The following is a 20,621-nucleotide window of genomic DNA, read 5'->3' on the forward strand; positions in this document are numbered from 1 at the left end:
AAAATACATCAATACAATCTAAGATAACCAGCAAACCATTTCTAAAATCTTTACTGCCTGTATATGAAAACCAACTATTCTGCCTCTGTTACTTTTATCAAAGATGTTTATTTCTGTTGTTCTTCACCTTCTTACACTGAGTCTCATAGTAAACCTAATTTTGATCTGTTTGCTTTTTAATATTAAATTAATTTTTAAAACTTAAATATACTGTGCTCTGAAGAAATTCTTGAGCTCAAGACTTGGTATTGAATGTTAACTTTCTTGATATCTCTCATCTCAGGGAACTTCTAAATAAGTTTAATTATCACTTTAATTCTAGAATAACCAGGAAGATGATAAACACTCTTAATATAGCTTCCTTTAGGAATAAAACTAAAGGTTCTGATTAGAAACATGTCTTTAAAATTCCACAGAATAATATACTTATAAGGACTTTGATGCCTATTTTCAGCTAGGTTCACTGTTCCAAAGGCTTCAATGTCTTTATTAAATCACAGAAAGACTTCTAAGGCTGAATTGACTCTTCTTTCTTTCTCACCATCCTTCCTTCCTGCTCTCATTTCCAACCAACATGCCCTGCTGAAGAACCGTCTTTGGAATTAGGAAAATCTTTTGTCTTAAGATATGTGTTACTTCTTCACAAATAAGCTTGTGGTCATACAGGCAGGGTTTTCCCCCCATGCTCTTGCTATAATGATTACTGTATTCTGCACTGGGGTCTATCTCCAGGACCTTTCAAGGCCTCTGAGGGTGAACTAAACAGAAGTCTGGGACTCAGAAATGTCCTTAAGGTTGCGCTCAGTGGGAACTGTGCAGCTAATTTCTTTAAGTCTTTGAGTGTTCTTATTTACACCCTCCAACTAAGCAGCAGTAGCACACTCATCTCCCAGGTGGATAGGTAATCCATAAATATCGTTTATCACTGCTTGTAAACAGTGATGCTTTACTAACAATCACTTGTGCTCATCAGTCGAGGTCCACAGCCATAGCTGCTATTTTCTAATCTGGTTCATAAGACTGAAGCATTACTAAAATGAAGACAGAAGGGCTTTCCTTATCTGCCTTTACAATATAATTTATATATGGACAATGTCAGCAGTGTAAATGAACTCAGAGAAAGGACACAATATTTTCAGTGTTGCTCTGGGTGATTAGATGACAATAAAAATTACCTTTCCATATGAACCTTGTCCTAATACTTTCAACAGTTCAAATTGAGAAGGATCTGCTTTTTCAAAACCTTCCTTGACATGATGACTGATGTCTATTTCCTTCACAATACCTTCTTCCTGCAAAGGAAAAAAACCCAAAAAAACAAAACCCCCAAATTAGAGCCATTATCTTAAGGAAACATATTGTTTATTAAAAATCTTGTCTTCTCTAATGCTACAATCATGTAGCAAATTTTGAAAATAGAAACAAATGCTTGTCTAAATATTCCATGTGCCTCTTACCAGCTGGGGAGGGTACTTGTCAGGGCATCCAGACCTGGCACTTATATTTACTAAGCCTGAAGATATGACTAGATAAAGACAGATTACACAAGCTGAAGCCAAAAATACACTGCAGATCTTGGTGTGCCCATCAGAGACCTTGATAGCAGAGTGGCATATACTCAAATCTGCACTAGAGAGGCTCCATCACACTTATCTCCACATACTTTCTCAGCTTCCCCTTAAATCATCATTTAAGTCAATCTTAAAAAGCTTCCTGAGTCCTAAGCAGTAATTCTTCTAATGACTAGGCAACAAGGAAAGACATTGCTAAAAGTGCCTCTTCCTATTTACCTCAAAAATTGGAATGTTACTGCTGGTAACCATTTAAACAGAAAACAAATTAATGATTAGATATAAAATGAGATGGTGGTGGGAGAAGACTGACACACACTTTGTTGCTTGCAATAATTAGTTTTTTACGCTTTAGGTTTGTCCAGGTTCTTTTGTGAAAATCTTTCGTCTGTCAACAGATGCACATTCCTCAAAGACATCAGTAGAACTAGGACCTTCATCTTGCAAGCTGTGGCATATGGCATTAGTTTCAGGGGTTTTTTTCCATGCTATGTTGGCATGTTCCTCTAAAAAGAGAACAGCTGGGTCACATGAGACCCAGAGGGACTGCACAGGGTTTACAGCAACTCAGAAAGTCACTGAGCTGAAAAGAAACCTGGAAGAAAGAACCTGCTCCTCAAGGACACAAAGATAAGGAAAGACAATACTTACGCACCTTTTTATTTCTGTAGTGTTTTTTACAACTACATTTGAGCTTTTTGGTTTGTTTGGCTTAGGTTTTTTTTTTTTTTAATATTTTTCCAAACTACTTGTTCTAACTTCTCCACAACAAAAATATGATTTTCAGTACAAAACTTTTTTTTTATCATCTCCCAGTTTGAAGGGACTTACTCATTTAGGAATAAGTTTGAATATATCTGCATCCAGCAAAAATAATTGCAATCTCACAACCATTTTTATGTGGACTTTTCCTGCAATTTTCCTTTTTCCCCCTAAAAAATCCTTATAATACCTAGAAAAATAACATTTATTTTCCACTCTTAAAAATTAATGTTGAGAAAATAGAAATAACATCCTAAAAATAAAAATGCATAAAAAGCCCAAAACATTTGGCCAAAACACATTCTGTGCAAAATAAGAATAATTTTGATTTTCTTCTCATCCAGAAAAATTGCTGTAACTTTCTACTACCTGTAATTTGTCAGACACATGGTTTGCATTGCCCACATTACCTTCTATATTGTAGTTTCAACCCTCCTCTTCCCTACCCTGCCTCTTAACACTCACATAATTTTGAACTACATAGTCCTATAGTGGACAATGTCCTCTTCTTGGTTTGGAAAGCTTCCTGTATTTCATTCATGCTACCACAATCATGGAAAATAATCATCATCTCAGAGCAACTCCTTTTTCTGATCCTAATTCCTATAGTTAAAGGTTTGCCTGGAAGGAAATGTGTGAAACCAATAAACAGCTTTCACAGAGAAATTTAAAGGATTTCTAAGTACAGAACTGCCAATATCTCTCTGTGCATTTTTCTTACTTTAATTGCTGTGTGAGATAGCATAACTTTCTGATATTAAATATATAATATATTTCAATTATTTTGTACTCCAGTGTGAACCATGAAGTCACTTTCAGCTACATTTGCAATTTAAAAGATTAGTGAGTTTCAATTAGCCCATTCATACTACTCATCAAAATCAAAGACCTACAACCCCAAGTATTTCTCATTGTTATACTAAATTTAATATAACATCTTTAGGCTCATGAAACATGTTCAGTTACAGGAATATATTGAAAGTATTACAATGATGAAAATTCAGCTTGCTGGAAGAATGCTTAAAAACTTCTTGCACTCCTATAGAATAGCATAAATGATTTATAACATGCAATAAAAATAGTACTTAAATTATATGCATCTTTAATTAAAAGCTCAGGGGGGAAAAAAGAGTATTTACAAAAAATGGAACCAAATACAAGGCCTAGCAATGTTTATCAGAGAAGCACAGATTTTAAAGACAGAAGAAAAATGCTAGATTTTGTAATGATTTTTTTTCTGATTATCAAAATATAAGAACATTAGTTAGAAGAGGCTTCTAGGGGTCATCTAGTTCAACAGTCCTGCCCAAAATATCACTGACACTTGATCATATCAACCAGCTGTTTTTTGTCCACTGTGGTTTTCAGTGTCTCAAACGCTGAAGCTTGAGCCACTTCCTACAAAAGATTATTCTCTTTCAATTTGCCCACAGTCCTGTCGAGCTGGCTGTTCCATGCGCCCTTAGGAGGAAGCAGGATATTTTTCTAGGAAGGTAGGATTTCCTGTGGATTTCCTGTGGTTGCCTTGCTAGAAAGGGCCAGCAAGGCAGCACCAAAGAAAAAGCATGCCAGACAGCTGTTTTTTCACCCATCATCACCACAGTGGTGTCATTTGTGAGCTGTCTAAGAGGGAGATAGTATTTTAGCTGGGATGGCAAATCCACTTTCCCCTGGAGCAGAAAGCCAAACTGGAAGTGCTTGAGACTGAAGACAGACACAGATCCTTAAAGGAAATACATGCTGGTGTGTTTGCACACATGCACCCATTTGCCTGAATGTATTTCTATAATCTTAATACTTACTGGCTGCATAAATCACGGAATAACTTCTATTTGTTTGTTTTACCTTTCCAGCTAAAAAAACCCAACACAAACCAAACAGTCTTATAGTCTTTATTTACATTCTTACTTACAGGGGATTTTCTCATTTGAAGTCTTCCTGTATTATGCTAATATGGAATATGGCACAATTTTTCTCAGATATTGATGATCAGAGTGAAACCCAAACTGTCAAAGCACAAGTATATTTGGGCAGGTGTCCCAATTATTTTGGTCTGAGTTGCATACTAGAAACTTCTCTAATAGAGATTTATTTTTCACTGTTCCAGCAAGTGCACCATATCTGCATCAGCAATTTTCATAACAACAATAAAACTGAGACAAGAGAATCACAATACAGACAAAGCCTGCACACTGAAGAAGCTGTTTTGATGGAAAGGATTTCACTCTGGAAAAAAACAACCAGCCAACTTTAAAACTGGATTTGATCAGTGAAGTTGGTGGAATCAAAAGGGAATTTTCCACAGTTTGATCTTGCAACAACTGTGCACACCACCCCAGGGTCTTGCTCCCTGCTGACTTGTCCCACACTGCATTAGCAGGAAGGCTTGACTTGATGAAGTTTAATCTTTTGTAAACCTCTCTAAAATTATGTTCACACAAAAAACCATCATCCTGTGACAAAAGTGAGATGGGTGTTCTTGGTGGCTTGAAGAAAGCACATGGTCAGGCAGGATAGACTAGAGAAGGGGGGGCAATAAATTGGAAGGATAAAAGAGAAGTGGAGAGTGCTTGTCTATGTTAATACAAGAAAGGCCTATTCTGAGTCTGATTCTATACTTCATTATTCACTTGAAGGCTTCCCCCAAAGCTGGCAGAAGGTTTGGACATAAAATAACTCACTATTAAAATGGAAAAACAATTTTGATCTCTTTTCCTCTGGGACACAGGAGAAGAGAGCCTCTGTTCTTGCCCTGTGACTGTAGATAACACAGACACATCTGCTTTGATGCTTCTGGAAGGCAACAGGTTCCTGTAGCGGTGGTCGCAGCTCCAAGACTTCATGCAACCTTGAAGAAAGAGAGGCACTAATGCTCAGTGGCTGTTTGAGAGCAACCACAGAAAACTCTTCTAACTGCAACAATACTTTTTAAACCACTATCTCATGTCAGAGTAGGATCAAGAAGTGTAGGGGTATGGATTTGGCAGTAGAGTACAAAAAGTCATTCAAAATGGCATGTCTTCCTGGAGAGCAACTCTTCAATTTACTATCTTGCCTGTTCCACAGCCTCCAAGCAAATATTATGGAAAAAATAACTCCTAGAAAATGGACAGGTTTAACCTTTTGGAGTCTTGTCTGGTTACTCCCCAACTAGTTTCTGAACAAACAGAGCTAAGGTCACCAAACAAAGAGACCACCTTAACTGCCAGATATATTTCGCCAACACACAAAAAACTTTCCTCACCAAAACTTCCTGAAATCTCAGGAGAGGGAGATTATCCAAGAATCAGCTACTTTTACCAACAGAAAAATGTATGCTACCATATCGTATACAAAAAAGCCATGGTGCTAATTTTATATGATTACTGTTTTGAAAAATCAGCAAAAAAGGATTCCCAGTTGTATTCCTTGCCTGGTCACCTCCTCAGTTGCAGAGGACCAGGACTGGTGTACAGGTATGGCTGTAAAGGGTAAGCTTCATTTTCCAACAAAAATATGTGCACTTCTGATGTGCAAGTTTTACAGTCTTTAGGCTTGTGTGCTTTAGGATCTGAGGTCCATGAAGAAATCAACAAAAATGTGGCAGGAGGACATAAGAAATAATGACAATTCAGAAGACATTTTACTGTTGTTCAAGATAACCATTATTTGTCTACAGCACATGCTCAGGATATAGACTTTATTTTGTTACCAATCTTCCAATTTGGCAGGCTACCACCTACCATAAACCCAAATCACAATTATTTAACTACCAAGTATCACGGGCAACACATTTCAAAAGAATACGATTCATTGAGAATACATGTTTAAAACTGTGATATGGGAATAGTTAGGACAGGATGTATCTGATAAAGATGAGCCCAGGTTTCTACCTCTGGTTCACAGTTTCTAATCTGGCTTAATCCTTAGGAGAGTAATTTGTGTCACAGACATAACAGGCTATTCAAATGTTGCCTAGGGCAGGAAATGAATTGCTAACCTGCATTCAGTTCTTTGAGGACAAGTATCTACATATGTAGAAAAAAGTATAGGAGCATTTTCATTAGCCTCTTCCCAAGCAAGCCCCAGCAGCTGGAGTAAAAATTGAAAAAGAAATTGTTCATTTTAAATGGGTTATAACCCAAATTCTGGCCTCTAGTGGCATCTGGAAAGATGTAAACAGCAATAATGCCATAAATCAGCCTGGTTGCTTTGTTCTCTATGTGTCAGATAAACATTTGCTTTAACAACAATGAATTGGACTTACTGAGCTCTTAAAGAAGCATTTGGAACTCACAATGTATTCCTGGACATTGTGCCAGGTCTGTATTTGGCTTTCCAGCATAAGCTTACCTATCTTCTCAAAAGGTAATATGGAGTTAAATAATACATTATAATTTTAAGAGAGATTGGGATTTCTTTCCCAGATCTTTCACAAAGGTGAATAGAATGTGTTATCTTGAATTTGGAATTCCAACAAGTATGTCATTACTTAGTGGAAAACAAAAACCTTAAGAGCAATTTCTGTGGAAATCAACTGTTAAATTCAGCAGACCTTTTTCTAGAGAGGGTAACTACTAAGCTCTCTTTAAAATGCTTTAGCACTTCTCTCCAGCTCCAATTTTTTATCCTACATTTTTAGTTTCTTCTCCCTAATACATGACTGTACAGTTGGTGTTCAGCTGAAGTCCAACAAACTAAATGGAAAGAGATGAATCACAGAGAACAAAGGCACTGACTACAATCTGCTGGATAGACTGGTGAAGTCCATGAGGTGGAGATTTGGGTAAAATCTTTTGTGCTACAAAGCATACTGTGTGTCTTTGATGAATCACTCAAGGCTGAATTCAGTTCAATAATTGCAAGCATTTATTGATAAATAAATGAGAAAGGAGAAAACATTTTGAACTAAGTTTACATTGCAGTCAATAGAGAGAAGCAGGGATTTTATGATTAAAATAGATCAGATCCTTAAAAGAAATCACATCCTAAAAAGTGCACATTTCTGTCTGATGACTATGAAGGAAGCCTAAGATTGCTGAGCTGGGGACTTCTGCAGTTGCATGAGATGAATTCATGTTTATCATTTGATTCTGAAACACACCTAAATAGAGAAATATTATGGCCAGATTTTTAATGCCTTTACAAAAGAGATGTTTGCTGATAAATGCCATGAAACTTCTATTGAAATAGAAGATTTTTCAAAAGAACTTATACACTTGAAACATCTAGCCAATTAAAAAATACTCTATAGTGCTGGAAATAGTCCACTGATCAGGATTTTGCAGCTCAGTAAATTAGGCATTTTTTCTACTTCCTCCCTAACTCAAAAAAATAGGGATGATTGGTTTTTGCTACCCTGTGGGAACACCATGAGAATTAACACAGAAAAAAATTTTGAATTCTCATATTGCAGTAATGGATAAATTATCTGCAATGTATCCAGTATACATGAGATACCAGGCAGCCTACAACTGAATTATTCTTTAGCTCAGATTGAAGCATTTTGAAGTTTGGTGCTCTTTATCTATGACTATAGTGTCTTCACAGACCCAGCCCCTGACTAGGACGAATACATACAACACTATGACTGCAAAGTTACATGAGAAGAACGATTTTCCTATTCCAAGTGCAGACATGCATTAAGTACAGGGAGACACCAACTCGTGACCTAACTTTCAACCCTGGACACAAATCACTAGCCACTCCAATTGTTATGTTATTTCTTATGCAAACTGCAATAGTTTATGAGGACTGGTGAATAGCAAGAGTGCCTAACAAAATGTTAAAGCAAGGGGTTAAAAAGAAAAAGACAAAAGCAGAACCATCTGGTCACAAAAGAATTACAAACAGTTGGCCAGCCTTACTCATACGACAGCTCTCTACAAATACTCAAATACATTTGTGAACTTTACCAAAAACAGTCTCAAAATGAGTCACACCATTAAAGGACAAAAGAATTCAGCAATATTGCTCTTTCTACAGTAAATAAGAGCAGTTGTTTTCACCAACATCCTACTTGGCATGGCTTCCATGTGTGCCATTAGCCTTTACAACTCCAAAGAGCTGTAAGGTCCATAGTTAATTGTTTCTGCTGGTGAACAGGCAAAAGAACTGCTGCTCTTTCATCCGTATTGCTGCTTTTTCATCAAGGAATTAACTCCCAGTGTGTCTGGAGCCAATGAATGGCAGAAAACGTGCCTCTTAGAAGGGTAAGTATTCTTGTTTCCTTATGATTCTATGTCCCCACTGAACAGGATTATGAACAGGAACTTTAACAGGGTTACATGCAACAGTAGGGGCCAATATATGCGACTGCATTGAAAAATAATTACATTATAGCATAGCTTGGGGCTGGTTCCCAGATCAGTATTGTTTTCTGTGTACTCTGGTCTGAACAACTCACAAATTGTGTGAGTCACTTGGGTGACTCCTGCCAGAGACCTTCCAGGGATGCCCTCACCCACCACCACTGCAGCCACCCACCAGAGCTCCTGGCACCTGCTGCAGTGCATCAGCACTCACAGGAAAGCCCTAATGGGACAGTCCTAATGTGATGGCAACCTCTGCTCTGTGCATTTCCAGAATACAGGTAGCCCCTACACACCTGTGTCCAACCTTCCCATCTGAGAAATGCAGGTAAGGGATCTTCGTCTTTCCTGTGGTTAGGCACTGGAAATACTTAGGTACTATGATATTAGGCTTGAAAAAGAAGGAAGACAGAAAAGAAGGTCTATATGTTAAGGGCTTCTTTATATTCAAGAAATATAAATACTTGCTAAATTACTCCAATTCTCTTATTGCTGTACTCAGCTGCTTCACAGACTAGAAAAAAAAAAGGTGCCTGATGTTTTACTAGTGCATTTGAGTGTGAAAGAAAAACTCCAGCTGCACTAGGAAGATAAACTGCTTAAGCAAAACATATTTTGAACCATTTCCTCACTGTTTCATTATCCAGATAAAACACTGCCCACCACAGCAGTGTAAATGGCACCACAACACAGTAAGTAGAAAATACAAAGCCCTGGGACATTCAGATGGTGATTTTAAAGAACTGAATCATCTTTAATATGCATACTAAAGGAAAAATACCAGGTTTAATCTTGAAATGTGAGGCCGAATTGACAAAAGGCTGTAATAAGAGATAATCACATTACTGAGGTGTTGGATTAGTCAGTTTAGGAAATGTACCTGTCTGCTGTTTTACAAATCACTTGTAGGATTTGGTAATTATCATTTTGTCTCCAAGAGGAATATTGACCAGCTTGCACATTTTTTTGTCCTCCCATTAATTAAATCAAGCATCCGCTAAGGGTTCAACCAGCTTGTAATTCACAAACTGGAGTCCTGCTGGCATTATGCTAGGGAAAAACATGTTGTAATGACGTTCATTATCTCAGTGGCATTTTGCAGGCAGAGTATTAATAGGGAAATGGACTAATGTGAGGTCATTATGGAATCAAAGCAAATACAAATTAGTTTTAATGCTACTGTTCACAACATAGAGGATCAGTGAAGGTACTGAAGGAGAGAGGCTGAAGCAGTTGAATGAGGCAGAGACAAGATGGCAAAAAGGAAATTTTTAGAGATGATATGACAAGTTTAGCAATACGGACAGAGGAATAAGATTTGGAGGGCAGAGAGAAAAGGAGGTATCAAAAAGGACATATGACAAGGGCAACTGGCTTGTGCCTATGCCAAGAGAGAATTAAATCAAGAGAAGAACTGCAATATTAAATGACTAGAAATGCAAATTTTACCCCTTTTATGCAGCAGCTTAATCCAATTTAAATACCTAACCATCTTCCTGGGATGAGGAGAAAGTACAGGCATGCATGTATGCACTGGAGTGATCTGATGGGGAAGCTGGTAAGCAGTCCTGGCACACTCAAAACTTCTCCCAAAACAAAGGGTGAGAGCATGATGGGGACCAGAGGTGCTTCGCTGCACAGCTGGTTAAATCCAGCCTCCTCCAGTAACTCAACTGGGCCTCCAAAACACAGTATGAATGCAGTGGATCCACACTCTATTTATGTAGACTCCAGCTTCAATTTTTTAAGTTATACAAAAACACACAGATAAAATAATAATTTAAAAAAAAAGTTACACCAAGTACCTGACAATACCTCATCTAATGCTGGTTCCAGTTTCATGGACAAGTATTTAGCAAGGGATATTAAAACTTATCTCTTCAGCTGTATACTTCTATTACAACCACGGCTAAGAGTTGTTAGGTCATTATTTCCAGACATTCATATGTAGGAATGCGCCCCCTAATGACAGAGTGGCAAATCTAACCTTTGTCCCCCAAAAAAGGAAAGAAGCCCAGAAGCTTCTCTCAACTGTTAGGTGAAAAGCCACCTTATAGGGCCTCAGGGACTTCACCAAACACCAGAGAACATCTAATTGGACAGAAGCCAAAAAGTCCCGCCTGATCAATCAAGTAGAAAAAAAAGAACAAAAGAGAAGAGGGGCTTTTGTGTGAAGTGTTTCTACCAGGGGCAGACCTCTGTACCTGGCTCGAGTTTTTCTATTTGTTATTTTGCCTTTTATTAAACCTTTTTTGTTTCTAACACCGCAGCAGAAGCCATCCTGCTTATTTTATGCCCCCAAAGCACTAGCTGAGCTATCCTTGGGCGTATTAAGTGTTTTTCTAGGGCTTATAAGAACTGGCCCGGGACAAACAACTTAATATTCATATTTCAGTACCTAAGGACTACTACCATGCACAAGTACCTCATAAACAGAGTTTCAGCAGTCTACTGAAAGTCTGGCCCAGGAAAATGCTCATAGCATTTTGTGTTTTTTTAACTACTAAGAAACCTCTAGTTTAGGTCATGTCCCTCAAAGATTCATACAGCCCATCTCCAAGGAAGAAGCTGCTAAATAATTACCACACATCCTCTTTTCTGTGAAGGGAATAATTGTTTACAATTACTGTACTAAACAGCAGCATACATTATGTACACACGCTGACTGAAAATATGTGTATTTTGAGAATGAGAATAAACAAAACACAAAAAATCCATCTGGGTGCAAAGAATACCTTTGCAACACTGTTTAGAAGACTCTCTTACTTCAAAGATGTCAAACTGCTGCACCAATGCGTTTTGCAGAGATTTACAATGGAAAATGTGATTTTGTATAACAAAAGGAGGGTGGGGGGCGTGGCAGGTTAGTTGGTTGTCAGCTGACTGGGGTCTTGACAAACTTATCATGACAGCATCACAGCAGCAAAACTTTAGTCAAAACTGATCCACAGTCTACTGAATTCTACTGAAAATTATTTCCAGAGTAGGATTTATCCAAACATAGGTCGAAACTCTGTTCAACAACCAAACTCTGTCTGAGTTAACTGTCTAAAGTTCTGTACAGGCGACAAAAAAAAAAAAAAAAGGGTGCTTTTAGGCTTTTCTTTTTTTTAGACAACAGTATGTTTCTAGTAATCTAAAGCAGGACTTAATAAGCTTGCCTCTTTCTGCTGACTGTAAAGGAAGTCTATGCTAATTAGCTCAGATTTATATTAATTCTTCCTTTCCTCATTCCTCAATGACTCCTTTAGCATTAGATGTAGCATACGCACTTTGCAAAAGACACACACTGCATTATACTGGATATTTCTAGGCCAGCTTTTGATCAACCCACCTTTTTCACTATGGATTTTCTACAGTCTCCAGCAGGCAATGCATCATGCTCTCACAGTTTCATTTTTCTGGCCTGATGTATACTTGTACAAACTATTGAAATATCTTTCTGCAGAGACATTCTTACCCTCTGTGGCTATACTGCCATGATCTGCCAACACACGTCAGGGAAATCAGGGCTCTTGGCCACGAAACTGGAAGCAAACCCACAACCCTGTGTGAGATATCATGCCAAACTTTTACACTGGGAGAAACTTTAACAGGTATGGGAAAAAACAGTGTCTTCATCTCTTAATTCAAAATAAATTTTACTTATTTGCATAGTCCTTGTAGTACTTGACCTGTTAGATCACCTGGTATCAGTTAGAAAACTGCCAAGCCAACTGAAAGCTGAGCCCAGCTGCAGTGTTTATCACCATGCTCCAGCAGACTGTGAGGCATGGCTTTCACCTGCCCTGCAGCTCTTCTATTTGCCCAGCTGTGTAAAGGGACATTTACATCAAGTGGTCCTGGTTCTTATCTTCAGCCACCTTATCCACAAAACCCTACTTACAAGAAGATACATGATGATGATGACAGAAGGCAGTGGAAAGGAGCTCTTTCTGTTAAATCCTGTGCAGAAGCTTTTGGGGTTTTAAAATATTGAAGATACCAGTTTTAGAGCAAATTTACTGCTTTAGTCTCCCTTCTACAAGTATTTTTTAATACATACATAAGCAAGAAAAGGGTCAAATGGAGATTACCAAGTTCCTGCTAGGTAGTTTTCATTGACCTGCAGCTATTTCAATATTTTTCTGTTCTGGCTGAAAACTCTTAAAACAAATTCACATGGCATCTTAACTGGTAAAGGCTTTGTTGTTTTATTTTTTTAAAATAAAAGATAATCCAAATGGCTTTACTGAAAATCAGTTTGCTGCACACTGTAAAGGGACAAGGTGGAGAGAGAAGATAAACTTCGATCTACTGTCTTACAGAAATGACAAGTTTGCTCTCAGGTGATTACAGAACTGCACCTGCAAAAAGTCCAGAGCACAGATAAAGATCTTTGTAGTACAATATCACAACCGCTCTCACAAGTTTATCCCCAATGACCTGGAGAAGTTTAAGGTTACTATACTGTGAGTTGGTGACTGTGGTGAACTGTGAGTTGGTTCCTATGCTCAGAGCAGCCACAGAGCTGTCTGGGACTCCTGGAAGAGACTAAACTCCCATTCAGAAAAAAGTTAATGGGCACAGATTAAAAAAGTTCTTCCTATTCGACTTTTAACATTCATTTAGGATACAGCTTCCATTAGTAAACTGAACAAAGAAAAACAAACGGCAAAATACAGTGCCACACTTTACACAAGTGTTACTCGTTTTTTTTAGTATCAAGCTATTAAAATAGAAATGCTTTTTGGTGCTCCATATGGTGGATGCTATCCCACTGAAACTCAGAATCACTAGCTGGCTCCACTGGGCTGCAATATCAGTAAAATCCTTAATGAAGCTGGGAGACAGAATTCTGAAGAAGAATTTGATGACACATTATAATCACCAAAGATTTTTCTGCTATATAAAAAATTTGAAAATTACTTGAATTCAGTAATTGTGTATCAAATACAGGACACCAAGCAACAGCTATTCCAGTTCCTTTTCAGATGAGGCATTTATTGTGCTTCTCAGGGAGTCCTAGACAATTGTGGCCACAGTATATTATAGCCTTTATAGTGAGCCTTATTTTGTAAGCCTAGCCAGCCAACCATATCTGTATCACATGTAACTATAGTGATATTTTATAAATAACAGAAAGAAGACAACTGAGTGGTAAGTGAAGTAATTCAATAAACCAGTAATGACAAGAAGCTGAAATTAATATGGACACAGGAAAAATAGAGAACACAACCAGAAGATGACAAGTGAAAGCCAAAGAGGAAAGCTGAAACCACACAAAAGTGTTACTTTAAAGAAGCGTTTAATCAAATACACAAGTCCAATGTTCATTTCTTTTCCCCATTTTGTCACAAAAGAAGAGCAATTTCACAGTGTTTCCAAGACATAATGGGAGGTAAAGTTTCTGCAATTTAAGACAATACTGTAAGGAAAAAACTCTTTAATGTAAATCACAGTGAAAGGCTGATTATGAATTTGCCACAAATTTTGCTTTTTTTTGTATTCTTAAATTTATTTGCATTTAAAAGAATTCTTTTTTTCTTGCTGACTATACTGCTAAAGCAGAGTTCCAGCTCACTTTGTTAAAAGCTGAGTTGTCCAAAAAACATTATTCATGGACTGTGCTTTTTCTGATTTGTTTTCAATGTTCAGAATGTTTCTTTACCCACAAAGGCTGAGTAAATTGTCATCTGCTGTCTTTGGATTTTTGTACAAAACTTTTTTGTCCAGGTCAATACCAAAATCATTTGTCTTCATAGAACTCCTTATGCTGTTGAAGATACACATAGATGTCATCAGTGAGTTTGGATTAAACTATGTTACTGAAACCATCTAAATAGTCAAATAATATAAGAATTACAGTTCTGCATAGTTGCAATATCTAAACTTCCAGTTCTGTGAAGTAGCAAGTGAAGCTGGGTGACATATAACACTGCTGTGTAAATAGCCTTCATTTGGAGATTAAGAGTAAAGAGAAACAAAAAATTCACATCAGCTTCTCATATCTGTACCAACTTCTATGCCAACAAGCTGTAACTGTATATTTTAAGGACACTGAAGGTTGATTAGGTGCAGCTATAAGTAAGATTCCTGGAACTGCAGAGAGCAGAAGACTCTAACAGTCTTTAGTACGCATGCTGCAAGTTGACCCAGGGTGATGTATACCAAATGCAAATAAGTATTATAGAAAATGCACAACATTATTCCCATTATTAACAAGGAAAAAGTATATGATGTATATCTGCATGAATATTCTGGATTTTATCTGGAGCAAAATCAGAGGAATTTTTTTTCTTTTTTTACAGAAGTTCATCTGAAGAACTAAGGAGTCCTGCATACTAAACAGCACCTATCAGCCAAATTAGCTACTGAATCTCTCTCCCTCAGAAGTCACCTATAAAAGGCACCAATGAAAGGATAATCCCTTTCAGTATTTTCTTCACCAACAAACAAGCAAACCAAGTTACTGCCCATCCTAGCTGAAAACCTCCGGCTTTGTCTTCCAGTCACCCCATCATAAATCCTTGGGTGGTAAGCTAAGTCTGGGAGAATGCCAAGAGGACTGCAGGGTTGAGCTGGGCAGGAACTGGGGTGGGATGCAGCTGCAGATTCCTGGGATCCATACCAGCATCATGATGGGCATGATGGGGACATGAGCAGAGCTGCTGCCCCTCAGCCCATCCTTGGCTCCTCAAACCTGGAGAGGTATTGCCTCAGGAGGGTCTCCAGCTGCTCTGCTCTTGGGAAATTATAAGAAGTCTTTTAAATCCCAACTTGAAAGTGAGCCATGGGTGAGTGAGGTGGCAGCTCACACAGGGTATAATGGAAGGAGCCAGGTTGTTTTGTAGTTGTGGCCAGCTCTGGGAGAGACGTAAGGCAAAACACACAGGGTACATTCCAGCAGTGAGCCCTCAAAGTGAAGACAGAAGGTTTTGGGTTGTGGCAAGTCACACTAAGCAGAGCTGACAATCTCCTAGACTATCACAGCCACACAACTGTTCAACACTTCAGGGTAAAGGCCACAGAAATTCTGAGCAAAGGCAAGAAATAAGTTTGCAACACATGTGAACACTGCAGACATAGGAGGCTCACAGACTTGGTCTTGCAACTCCCTCCCAAACTACTCTGGGACCTGGGGATAACACTGCTGGCCTAAACAAAAGCTGTTTTCCACCATCTAATGTGTGTGTGGAAACACAAGCCCTAAGCCAAGCCTGTTATAACATCAACCTGCAATATTTTGTCAGTTGTGCAAGACTGGAGGCATGTATCAAACCTAAATTATACTATGGACACAGTCAGGGGTAATAAAACTAACTACAGTGTAATATTGCATTTTATTTAAATGGTATGCTCTGTCTCACCCCTCCAAAATGTATGGTACATCCCAAGCCTGTGGTCCTGGCTGAACCATCATTTATCTGTAATCCCATTGGCCCAAGTCTGATTCCACAGCCATTTTCATTCTCCCTCTTAAACTGTGCAAGCGAGACCAGTCGCTCTCTTAGCTTTTCCCCTCTCTTAGCCCTTCTCTTCCCCTCTTGGCCCTTCCATCCCCTAGGCTCTCCCCCTCCCCCTTCCCCCTCAGTAACCATGCTGTTCCCGGGGATGGGACACCCAATAAACCCTCATCTAATCAGCACCCTCAAAGCCGTGTGGAGTCTCCTTGCCTGCCTGCTGCTGCCAGCCAACTCACAGCCTAGGGGGCCCTCCGGGGACACCCCGGGGTGCCCTCCCCAAAACGAACTGCAACACTACAGCATGAAAAATTAAGGTTAGACATGGGGAAAATCCTTCCCTGGGAAGTGCAGGAAAACATCAGAACAGATGCCACTTACGTGTTACTAACTTGTGTCCTAGCACCCTTCAACTGCCTCTTTGTTTTGTCCTATCTGATATGACACTCTTTTGCTGTGTTTTTTCAAGAACCCACAATGATCTCCACAAGGCTGTAAATACAACAAACCCTATTAACAAACGGTGACCATTACAAGATTTATAAGAGATATTCAGAATCCACCTTACAAATATAAATCCCACCTCTTAAAAACCCCTCTCTTTATAAATAGGCATAATTAATTACCAGCAACATAGGCAGATGTTGGACAGCTAACTGTTCTTGTAATAGGTTTGCAGGATCAGGCCCTAAAAGCAGAGGATACAGATGGTGAACAAAAGATGCACACTGAGTGAAAACAATTCTCCTTTTCCCCAGTGGCAGAATGCCAGTTAGTTAGAGTCTGCTAATGATGGTACAAGAGGAAGAACTGTCATGCATATGTGTCAAACATACTCATATAAAAAGTGAATTTGGCATCAATATCTGTTGCAGCTAATCAACAACATGAGATAAGGGGGGCAACAAATTATGCCCCTTTTAATCAGCTAGCACTGTCATCTCCTTTAGAAACAGGGAGAGTTTCTAAATTTGTTTTTGGTAAGTTTAAAGCAGTAAAAGAAGATGGAAATATCCTGTTAACAAAATACTGGCTTGACCATCAAAGGAATTCCTACAGACTTCAGAGCATGATCAAAACACATAAATAGCATCACTCCATGAAGAAAAGTCAGGAATGAAGAACAGATTCATCACTTGGTGTTTAAAAGCTATTTGAGAAATAGTAAATTATTAGATCCTAATTGTGGATTTTCAACAGTGTGACTTCAGTGTATTGATGAAGAAATAAAAGTTTGAGGAATTAGGCTTTTATTTTACTTGTTGCTTAACTAAACAACCAGCTAATAACCAGTTGTGTTATTTCACCTCTTGTAAAAAGGAGCAGAATGAAAACCTAGAATTGTACCGGCTTTTCTTCCTTCAGAATACAAATCTTCTCTGAAATAACTAAATGCCAACTCTTTTGGTATTCAAAGGGTGGCACCTTGCTTGGACAATGTATTCCTGACATGACAATCTGCAAGGGAGAATTCCCACAGCTCCTGATACACCAGCCCCCTCAGAAGAGCTCCAAAACCATGTCCATTTATATTTTAGCACTCCTCAGTGTGAAAAATCTCAGTAATTGAATAGAATGTTTTGCAAAGAACAGCCATTAAAAAACAAACAAACAAACAAAAAACCAAACAAACAAAAAAAAAAAACAAACCAAAACCAAAAACCAAAACTAACAAAATAAATTGGATTAAAAATGGCCTAGGTATTTAAAGAAACTTTTCTTTAAGTGATACAGGTCTGAACACATGATTACTTAAACAACAACATAAAACCTAAGCCTATATATTTATATAGGAAATGACTAAGAAAATCTAGGTTTTCATCTGGATTTGAAAGGTTCTTGCAAAGGATGCCAGTAGACATGGCAAGCTATACAAAAATCTTTCAATAATGTAGAGCTCTATAAAATCCAGTAATTCAAAACTAATTCAGCTGAAAGCCAAATGAGAAGCTGCATGGTTCACCTGGTTTATGAAAGACTCAGAACCTTTAGTAAACCAGTGCAAAACAATCTGCCAAACAGAACTGCTTGACTGAAAGTGAATATAAAACCTTTCTTTATAAATGCATAACGTAACTGTCTGAGGAACAGCCCAACAGTGCATTAGTCATGCAATGTCCCCTCATCTTGCTTTCTCTCTCTGTGAAAGAGAAATTAAATTCCCTTGAGAGATTCTGTTGCCACTGAGAAACATTTCAACAATCCACATACAGGATTTACTCCACCAAACACTCATGCCAAAGGCCCCAAAACCACTTATACTGAAAGAAGATAAGTATTGCAATTTGGAGCTGCATCTATAAAGCAATAAAAAATTGATGGTTTCCTTTTGACTGCCATAGAAATGGCTGCTTTCTTTCCTTGGGGAATCCATTGCTGTAATTTTCCACTGGGAAGTTTCTGTATTACTGCACTGCTAAAGTAACAGCAATGATGACCTCATCTGGGTCATCAAAAACCTGGGATTAATCACATGCCTAAAAACAAACAAACAAAAAAATGTTATATAAATTTACTTGCTTGACTGTCTGCAATTATTTTTATCAAATCATCGCAGCATTCTTTAAAATGTTAAAACACGGGCCAGGAGTTCTGCATTTTTCACTATAACAATTAAAAAAGTAATTTACATTTCATTTTGTTTCATGTTATCAACAGCATATGCCCTGCAAACACCATCCATTTCAGGATGCCAAAGAAACAACAGAAACATTAATTTAGCCTCAGAAAACCCTGCAAGTTGGGTAAGTATTAACCTCAGATGCTGTGAGGTTAAGCTGCTTGCCTATGGTCACACAGTGAATTTGACAGGACCAGAAACAGAGGCCAAATTTCCTGATTCCCCAGACCTATCATAAGGCAACTCTGATGCAATTGCTTTATTTTAATTTAATGGTCTGTACAATTCATGTTTCTAAATCTCCAGAGCTTGTACCAGCAGGTGTTGATGGTTTACTTCAGGTTCAAAAGTACAATTTACATGAAAAGTTATTTTTAGGTTAATGGAAATGAACTGGTCCATTTCTAACCACCGAGCTGTTTAGAGCATGCTGATTCTTACAGAACTGTATGGGAATGCTGATGGGTTCCATCATCCATCATCAGAGTTGGCAATGGAGTGCTCAGGCCAGCTTTGCACAGGGTGCCTTGGGATATTTCCACACAGCTCCTCTCTGTGTAATCTTGACCCAACCTTTGCTGGCTTAGCCTGAAATGCCACCAAGAGAGGTCACTCCCATTAGATTCAGCATACCCTAACTAGGTGGGAGGGTCTCCAGTGGCTTTGGCAGGAAGCTACCTGCAGGCAGAGGATATTCTAGCTCCAATAGATCAAACAGCTCATTAGAACTGTCAGAGGGCTCAACTGCCTCAATTCCCCAATCCCATTTCTGCTGACGCAAGTGTGTGCTCAACACATCGCTCTGGAAGAACTCCAAATTGCTTCTTTCCAGTGGATGAAAGAGCACCCAGATGTGAAGAGCTAAGACAAGCTGTAGGTACCCACACTTTGGAAACACATCATTTACACTACTTGCAGAAGAAGCATGGAGAAGCACATGCCTCAGATCACCATAACAGTAGACAATCCCTTCCTGCATCCAGAAACTATCTCCAGTACTCACTCAAAACCAAAGTCTGCCATTCCAGAAAGTTTCTCACGTGAAAAATACAGTTTCAAAAATTTCCCTTCCCTGTCTTCATTGTGCCTTCATTTCTCTTGCTAACTGACTGCAACTTCCCCATATTTTGATGCGAATTTCCCCCCTGACTTGCATGGTTCGTTGCTCCTAGTGGTCCTATCCATTTTGGGGGTTAAGCAACATCTGCTCAGATAATCAGAAAGGAAGAGATTAACAAGTCAGAGAACAGTCATTACCTGCAGACATTCTGAAAATAGCCATCTCCACAAATCCAGTGGACAGAGCCATCAGTTACAGTAATCCTAGAGGAAGGCAATATTTGCATAGAAAAAGTACTTTAATCTTATAAGCAGAGCACAAAGTGAAATAGGTTTCTCTAGCTCCAAAAATGTCAGCTCCAGTATTTCAGGAAATAAATAGTGAAAATAGTGCTTGCGATGCCACAAAATGTAAATTATGTCATACTTCTAGGGATTAGCCAGTTCCAGAATAAAAGACTAAGTATGAGTGAAAGAAAACCAAAAGGCATCTAGAAAATAAGCGCTTATGCTCTTAATGACAATCACCTCTCCATGAATGTCTGAGACTACCTGCATATACAAGAGCATGCATGCGTTTAATACTGGAGCCAGAAGCATCCAGTTATCCCTGGATGTCTATCCCTAGACTTTGTCCTGTTCAATTTTTAATGTGAAGCATCTACTTATTTGGAAAGAATATTGTATTCAACTAAGAATCTGATGGAAATTTTATTTAAATATCTTGGACTTCATTACAAAAGTTACTTGAGATATATAGATATAGATATATAAAACAAGATTTTTCTTTATCAAGCATGTTTTGAGAACAGTTTTTGAGCTGCAGTTTTATAAAAAAATAATTTAAAGATGCTGTAAAAACTTGTTTTCATTCCTG

General features: G+C 38.3%; 1 protein-coding gene across 1 annotated transcript in view; it reads right to left on the bottom strand.

The window, feature by feature from the left end:
* The window catches only part of RPS6KA2 (ribosomal protein S6 kinase A2), a 163,470-nt gene that overhangs the window by 98,386 nt on the left and 44,463 nt on the right, over nucleotides 1–20,621 (bottom strand). Inside the window, exon 2 of the mRNA XM_041398163.1 lies at nucleotides 1,176–1,292. Coding sequence (XP_041254097.1) covers nucleotides 1,176–1,292 — 117 coding nt within the window. The remainder of the gene's footprint in view (nucleotides 1–1,175; nucleotides 1,293–20,621) is intronic.

The sequence above is a fragment of the Onychostruthus taczanowskii genome, unplaced genomic scaffold (assembly GCF_017590055.1).
Source record: "Onychostruthus taczanowskii isolate IOZ18803 unplaced genomic scaffold, ASM1759005v1 scaffold141, whole genome shotgun sequence".
Lineage (NCBI taxonomy): Eukaryota > Metazoa > Chordata > Aves > Passeriformes > Passeridae > Onychostruthus > Onychostruthus taczanowskii.